General features: G+C 33.6%; 2 protein-coding genes across 2 annotated transcripts in view; both read left to right on the top strand.

Annotated features, from left to right (window-relative positions):
• Window positions 1–3,546, top strand: part of LOC122145982 (tumor necrosis factor receptor superfamily member 14-like) — a 15,462-nt gene extending 11,916 nt beyond the window's left edge. The window contains exons 2-6 of the mRNA XM_042763001.1: window positions 185–289; window positions 2,043–2,168; window positions 2,406–2,483; window positions 2,700–2,787; window positions 2,864–3,546. Coding sequence (XP_042618935.1) covers window positions 185–289; window positions 2,043–2,168; window positions 2,406–2,483; window positions 2,700–2,787; window positions 2,864–3,080 — 614 coding nt within the window. The 3' untranslated portion in view covers window positions 3,081–3,546. The remainder of the gene's footprint in view (window positions 1–184; window positions 290–2,042; window positions 2,169–2,405; window positions 2,484–2,699; window positions 2,788–2,863) is intronic.
• A 2,839-nt stretch (window positions 3,547–6,385) lies between these two features.
• LOC109074578 (tumor necrosis factor receptor superfamily member 14-like) lies at window positions 6,386–8,190 on the top strand. The gene is made up of 6 exons (XM_042763000.1): window positions 6,386–6,637; window positions 6,805–6,930; window positions 7,047–7,196; window positions 7,684–7,771; window positions 7,852–8,046; window positions 8,115–8,190. Exons 1-6 carry the CDS (start codon window positions 6,505–6,507, stop codon window positions 8,188–8,190), a joined length of 768 nt encoding a protein of 255 aa, XP_042618934.1. The 5' UTR covers window positions 6,386–6,504.

Here is an 8,190-nt window from a genome sequence, read left to right as displayed (position 1 = left end):
TAAATAGTACTGTTCAAAGGTTTTATGGATCATGTCAAAAAAAAAAGGGGGGGGGGGCCCAAAATAGAACCACTGTTATAACATTTAAAATCGATTGATGTCAAAGTGCAGCCATACATCCAAGTTGGCCGAGACCACCCCAAAGGTCTTAAAATGCTTGAACCCCGGTAATTGCTGCTTGCAGCTATATTTATACTTATTGTTCCTCTTAAGTATGATCTTTGTTATTGTGAATGTGCTCGTGCAGAGTATAAGATAGACAAGCAGTGCTGCCCAATGTGTTCCCCTGGTAAGACTGCAAGTTACAGCATATATTGTCTTTTTATGTTTATGTACTATTACAGTATTAGAAATTTCTTAAAATATATTATGTAATCTGCTTTATTCTGCCATAAAGCATTTGTTTGTTAAAATATTTTCCAAAAAAAGTTGGGACCACTGTAAAAACTGTGAAATAAAAACAGAATGCAATGATGTTGGAAGTTTAAATTTCAATATTTTATCATGTACGTCAATTTAAGGGAAAAAATAAGTTGATTTTTAAAACATTTCAATGGCATCAAACACATCTCAAAAAAGTTGTTTTTATAACAGTCTGCAAACGTCTGGGGACTGCAGGAGACATGTTGCTTAAGTTTAGAAAAAGGAATGTTGTCCCATTCTTGTCTAATACAGGATTCTAGTTGCTCAACTGTCTTAGGTCTTCTTTGTCGCATCTTCTCTTATGATGCGCAAATGATTTCTACGGGTGAAAGAGACTGGACTGCAGGCTGGCCATTTCAGTTACCCGGATCTCTTCTACGCAGCCATGATGTTGTAAGTGATGCAGTATTGTTGTCTGGCATTGTCATGTTGGAAAATGCAAGGTCTTCCCTGAAAAAGAGGACGACACTCTGGATGGGGAGCATATGTTGTTCTAGAACTTAGGATATACCTTTCAGCATTGATGGTGCCTTTCCAGATGTGTAAGCTGCCCATGCCACACGCACTCATGGAACCCCATACCATCAGAGATGCAGGCTTCTGAACTGAGCGCTGATAAAAACTTGGATTGTCCTTGTCCTCTTTAGTCCGGATGACATGGCGTCCCAGTTTTCCAAAAAGAACTTCAAATTTTGATTCATCTGACCACAGAACAGTTTTCCACTTTTGCCCACAGTCCATTTTCAAAATGAGGCTTGGCCCAGAGAAAACACCTGCGCTTCTGGATCACGTTTAGATATGGCTTCTTTTTTTGACCTATAGAGTTTTAGCTGGCAACGGCGAATGGCACGGTGGATTGTGTTCACCGAACAATGTTTTCTGGAATTATTCCTGAGCTCATGTTGTGATTTTCATTACAGTAGCATTCCTGTATGTGATGCAGTGCCATCTAAGGGCCCGAGGATCACGGTCATCCAGTATGGTTTTCCGGCCTTGACCCTTACGTACAGAGATTGTTCCAGATTCTCTGAATCTTTGGATGATATTATGCACTGTAGATGATGATAACTTAAAACTCTTTGCAATCTCTGAGAAACTCCTTTCTGATATTGCTCCACTATTTTTTGCCACAGCATTAGGGGAATTGGTGATCCTCTGTCCATCTTGACTTCTGAGAGAAACTGCCACTCTGAGAGGGCCTCTTTTTATACCAATTCATGTTGCCAATTGACCTAATAAGTTGCAAATTGGTCCTCCCCCAGCTGTTCTTATATGTACATTTAACTTTTCCAGCCTCTTATTGCTACCTGTCCCCAACTTTTTTGGAATGTGTAGCTCTCATGAAATCCAAAATGAGCCAACATTTGGCATGACATTTCAAAATGTCTCACTTTCAACATTTGATACGTTATCTATATTCTATTGTGAATAAAATATAAGTTTATGAGATTTGTAAATTATTCCATTCCTTTTTTACTCACAATTTGTACAGTTTTCCAACTTTTTTGGAATCGGGTTTGTATAAAGGGCATTTCTTTTATTCACATTTTCAAAATTGTAAAAAATATTGTTCAATATTGTCATAAATCAAGAACCAATTTTGTGTGCTGCCTGTTAAGGAAACCATGTTCGTTGGCACTGCACAGATGACACCAGCACAACTTGTGTTCCATGCCCTCAATTAACTTTCATTGATGAACCAAATGGCCTTGTGGAATGCTTTCCCTGTACTGTATGTGATGCAGGTGAGTGTTTCCACTTTATATCGGTTCATCTGAAAATGTTAAATCTTTGGTGAAAAATGATGTCTGTTAATTCAAGTGATTTAAGATCTGAAGAGTTGCAATTTAGTTGCTCCAGGAAACTGTCCCTGAAACATAATATAGTGTAAGCTTCAGATGCAACTGCGATTATATCTTCTAAAAGACAAGTAACTTTATATAAACGCTTTGATATATAGCGCTTTATATTTTTCATCCTAGACCGAGGTTTAAGACTGAGTGAAGTATGCACTCGATCATCAGATACTCCACTTGAGACACTCTACAGAATCTACAAAATTAAAAAAAAAAAAAATAATATAAATTTACATTTCAAAAAACACTAATTAAACACAGAAAAACACATCAAACAATCACTCAAAAGAAAAAAAAAAAAAAATCATAATATATATAAAATACAGGAAACATTGTTTACTGTCCCCAAAGAAACTTAATATACTGAATATACAGGTGACACATATTCAAATGGATACCTCATGCTGACTGTCTCTGCAGGTACTGGCTCCACAGATACTGTATGTGCTGAATGTACAGGTGACACATATTCAAATGGATCTTTCTCATCCTGTTTACCACACACAAAGTAAGTGCTCACTTATGCTGTTTACTTCTGACACTGAACATATAAAACCAAATACTACCCTAGAAATCATTAACAGATGTGAGGACATGGGACTTACTGAAACAAATCCAGGAACACATTCATCTGACACCAAATGTGGAAATCCCTCAACAGCTGTAGCAATAGTTGCCTCAAGTATTATAGTTGCTTTAATAATAATTCTAGTAATATTTTTTTTAATATTTAAACACATTCGGAAGAAGAAACTATCAAAAAGTGCAGGTAAGCTTTATTCATTTATTTTTGTAGTATGAGATCCATAGTTTTTTTCTATAAGGGAATTTTCTATGAAAATTCAACAGTCATTTAAGGCTGGGACACTTTAAATCATTCATATACACTGTATATTGCAGCACTTAAAAATGATGGTGATGAAGAAAGAAAAAACTTTTTTGTAGATAACAGTTGTGCTGCTCAATATTTTTGTGGAGACTGTGATAACGTAGCATTCAGAGATTTGGGGTAAGTAAGATTAAAAAAGAAAAGACATTAAAAAAATATGATTTTTCAAATGAATTCTGTTCATTGAAATTTCTATACATCAAATTAACTTGAAATAATTTAGATCAGGGGTTCCACAAAAATATTCAGCAGCAAAAACAATTTTTAACGATAATAACAACTATTATTAATATCATATTAGAATTATAATAGAATGATTAATGAAGAATTCATAAGAAATTCAGCTTGGCCATTACCATTTTAAAATACATTAAAATATAAAACAGCTCTTTTAAATTGTAATAACATTTTACAGTATTAATGTTTTTACAGTATTTTTGAGCAAATACATCTTTGGTGAGCATAAAAGATGTATTTGAAAAACATTGTTAAATACATTAATACTTGTACTCAACTCTCTACATCAAATAAAACATAAAACAAAGAATATTAAATATTTCCTAAAAATAAATAAAATTTAAAAAAATATTTACTATGTTTTAAAAATGTCTGTTTGGTTTTGTTCAAAAGGAAACAGGAAATGGTTTACATGAAAAAGACAGTTCAAAAGGTAAGAATAAAGTATATCATAGAAAAAAATATACAAGACAGTTATTCAGCTTATATACATGATGAGAAACTTCAAAAATACAATATTAGATTTTAATTATGTGAATTATATAATATTTTATATTCTATGGTTTGACTGTGATAAATTCATGCAAAACCTTCCTTGTGCTTTTGTAAACTGAAAAGTAATGCTTCATTGTTTTTTCAGTTGTTGGGGGCAGGATAAATGTTGAATCATTTGGACTAGAAGAACAACTCCTAAGAACCTGGGAATGACTACAGTTTCTAAACTACTCAAATATTTCACCACATTCACTGAAAGAGTGATCATGCCTGGAATTTATCAGTTTGAGCAGTGATTACTAATCCTCTTACATTTAGCAGATATGCAAATAAGCAGACATTTAATTAACAGACTAGAATAATCATGGCTGAGACATTGTGCAAACTTAAAAGAAAACCAAACTGATCTCAAGAACAGCTGTTACTTCTTGCCCAACTTTTAATTACATTAAATAATAATCGTGATATGTTTCTAAAATGTTTATGTTATTATTTTAGTATTGTTTGTGATTTAGTCTTAGTGACTTGACTTAGGAGTCCTCTTGTTTTAGCTGCATAGTTTTAGTGCTAAAATGTTTTGTGAAATTCTCTTTTTAACTAAAAACAGTAAAAGTAGGATTGGCATGCTCATTATTGGGTTACTTTTAGCCTTGATGTTTTGTGAATATGGCCCCAGTTCATTCTGATGTATTAGGACATGTTGTCATGTGTTTATTATGTGCCATGTAATTCTGGTGAACAAAGAATCCTGGGAACATAGAAATGACTCTGACCCGATGGACAATGATTAGCTTTCACTAAAGATAAAGACTCCACATACACATCAGTCATTGTTTTTTTGCTCCAGCTGAAATGATGACATCTTTTTGCTTCTATTATGTTCTTTTCTGTTCTGTTCTTTGCCAGTATCAAGTCATGCCCAACAGTTTGAATGCGTCATGAAAAACACAAAACATTTTTTAAAAAATCAAACAACTCAAAAGCTCCACATACTTAAAATGTATACATTTGAAAAGAAAATATAAAATAATATTCAATCTTTATTTAAAAGGGTCAAGAAAACTTTGTTGTGTCCTACTGTTTGAACATGGCTTACTTTGTGGCTAAATGTGCTATATAAATTATACACATTATGGTAAATAATTTCAGCATAAACTGGATTTTTTTTGGTTTTTTTTGTTAATAAAACAAATTTATGCCGAAATGTTTTCAGACTAATTCTCATGAAATTTATCCACCTAAGCAGTGTTTGAAGAGCTGAAGCATGTTTAAAGATTGAAAGTAGATCAAGCTCAAGCTAACTTTATTACAGCCAATGAATAAGTGTAATAATATCTTAAAGGATTAGTTCACCCCAGAATGAAAATTCTGTCATTAAATACTCACCATCATGTCATTCCACACCCGTAAAGCCTTCGTTCATCTCCAGAACACAAATTAAAATATGTTTGGTGACAAGATCCTGTCAAATTTCCTTCCATTGACTGCCTTTGTAACTTCTGGAAGAGGTTTGTTCTTGTGCGTTATTTATAGGTTAGGTTGTGCTTCTGGTTATGTTCGCTAATCAGTGTTTATATGCGAGTAAAAGCCTAAATTAAATCTGTTTCGACCCATAACATGTGATCAGTTCTCTTCAGAAAATCTGAACTTAACCTCTCGATTCATATGGATTAGTTTTCTGATCTCTTCATGAAGTTTATGAAGCATCAAAGTGGTACAGTTACAAAGGCAATCCAATGGAAGGAAATCTGACTGCATTCTGTCATCAAAAAGATCTTAATTTGTGTTCCGAAGATGAACAAAAGTCTTATGGATTTGGAATGACATGAGGGTGAGTAATTAATGACAGAATTTTAATTTTGGGATGAACTAACCCTTTAACAATGGGATACTTTGTATCCACTGCAAAGAATCACATGCACACAACCAGTCAAGTCACAAGTTTTTCTCATGCTTTATTCATGATTGTTGTCTGCCCTCTCAATAGATTGGTCTGCAGCTGAGAAAAACATCTCATTCCTTTAAAGTAAGTGCTTTTCTTATGCTCTCGTGTTGGTAAATGGATTTAGTGATTTAATGTATTTACTGCATGTCAAGTTGATTGGGTAATGCCAAATATATATTTTGGGGATCTGGAGAATAAAGAAATTATGTTCTTGTCAAAACAGTTGCTTTTTAAATTACTTTATTTAAAACACTACATTTTAAGATTAACATTAACTAAGATTAATAAATGCTGTAGAAGTATTGTTAATTGTAAGATAATGTAGTTACTTATGTAGTTAACATGTTAATAAATGAAACCTGGACTAATACATTTTTGAAAGCATGTGAAAACAAAGTCATGTGTTTACATGAAAAATTACATTAAACAATATTCAATAGTTGATTCAAAACTTTTTGGTTGTGGGTGATATACCTACCAACTATTTGCTACTTAAATCTGTGCTACTTTTGTGTCCATCACTTATCACAAACACACAAAACTATGATCAGAACCTGCCACATTCAACACACAGAAGTGCTTCTGAAGTCTGATAGAAAGACTAAATCCACTATCAGCTCTTTGCACAAACACACTGAGTTGACCAATTTTACATCTTTATGAAAATGCAGCTTTTGTTGATTATTTTATACATTGTTTCCATTGCCTTTCTATACCTAGAACTAGCTTATTGTGTCTGTGCCCGTGCTGAATATGAGATAAACAGACATTGCTGCCCTATTTGTGCACCTGGTTAGTAAACAGTTCACAGTAATAAAAGAAAATAATTTTAGTTTTTAAGTCCAATAGGTAGTATTGTTTACAAGGAGAATTGCAAGATGTCTTCTTGACGTAGGACTTTCAAAGAAAAGTTTCCATTGAAAAAATTAACCTTCTAATATCCTATATACTTTTTAAAGGTAACCGTGTTTTATGGCATTGCACAGTGGACACCAGCACAACTTGTGCACCCTGTAGTACATCCACGTACACAGATGAGTCTAATGGCCTTGAAATATGCTTTCCCTGCTCGGCCTGTGATGCAGGTCAGTGTTTCACATTTACTCTTTTAGCAGAGAGTTAAAGTTACCCAAAAGAATACAATAATTTAACATGTTTCATTTTTCAATAATAAACAACTGCTTTGTTTCAATATATTTAGGTTTAAGGATACAGAAGGCCTGTACACGGTTATCAGATACAGTTTGTGAGCCACTAGAAGGATTATTCTGCATGATCCAAGAAAAAGGCAGCTGTAAATTAGCTGTTAAACATTCTCAATGTAAACCTGGAGAATACATCCAACAAAGAGGTACAGATGTTCAGATTTTTGTGTAAATATTACTAAAGTGAGTGCAAAAATCATTAGCAAATACTACTCACAAGTTACTTGCATATTAGAACAGGCAGATAAGAATACAAAATACTTAATAAACTAGACCTTATTTAATATAGTTCATAATGCTATACACAGCTTTATTGTGATGCAAATGCTACAGCTAAAGCTGCATGACTGCATCTGCAGAAACATTTAGAATTTGGACTGCGGTACCCAATTTCAACCACTTGCTGTCAAATATTACATACTGCACCTTTAACTATTAACTAATGTTTTTAAAAAATGAAAATCTTATTGTCAAATGTTCCTGAATTTATAATAACTGACCCGACGTGTGTACTGTTTAAAAAACTTGAATAATGTTAAACAACTCTAAGGCATTTAGTACTTAGTGTGAAAATCTCTGTAGTGTTAATCTAATGAAACAGTTAAGGAACTCAGTGTCTTAATATCTTTACAGGAACAGCAAACACTGATACTGTATGTGGTGCATGCATTAATGGCACCTACAATGATGGCACTTTCACAGCTTGTCAACCACATACATTGTGAGTAATCAAAGTTTTACATTAAATTCCCATTCTAATACGTTTGGACGTGCTAACATCTCACTGTTACATGTCTACAGATGTCAGAGTATGGGTCGTAAACAAATAAAAACAGGAACAATGTTATCTGATGCTAGATGTGAAGACACTCCAAATGGTCTTGTTGTTGGAATCATAGCTGCTGTTGCGGTCGTTGTTGTTGTTGTTATATTGGAAGTCTCAGTAACCAAGTTTGTCATATTCAAACACAAGTCAAAGGCTCGTCCAGGGATAAGGTAAGGCTTTGACAGTTTTCCCCCATTATAATGTACTTTTCATTAATTGGGGATTTTTTATATTTCAGGTCTGTCCAGGTCCGAAATCTTGGTGGAGGGCATGGACTTGATGTTACTTATTACATTTCAACCACTCAAAGTTAA

The sequence above is a fragment of the Cyprinus carpio genome, chromosome A8 (genome assembly GCF_018340385.1).
Source record: "Cyprinus carpio isolate SPL01 chromosome A8, ASM1834038v1, whole genome shotgun sequence".
In the NCBI taxonomy this organism is placed as follows: Eukaryota; Metazoa; Chordata; class Actinopteri; order Cypriniformes; family Cyprinidae; genus Cyprinus; species Cyprinus carpio.
This window is presented reverse-complemented; position numbering and strand designations above follow the sequence as displayed.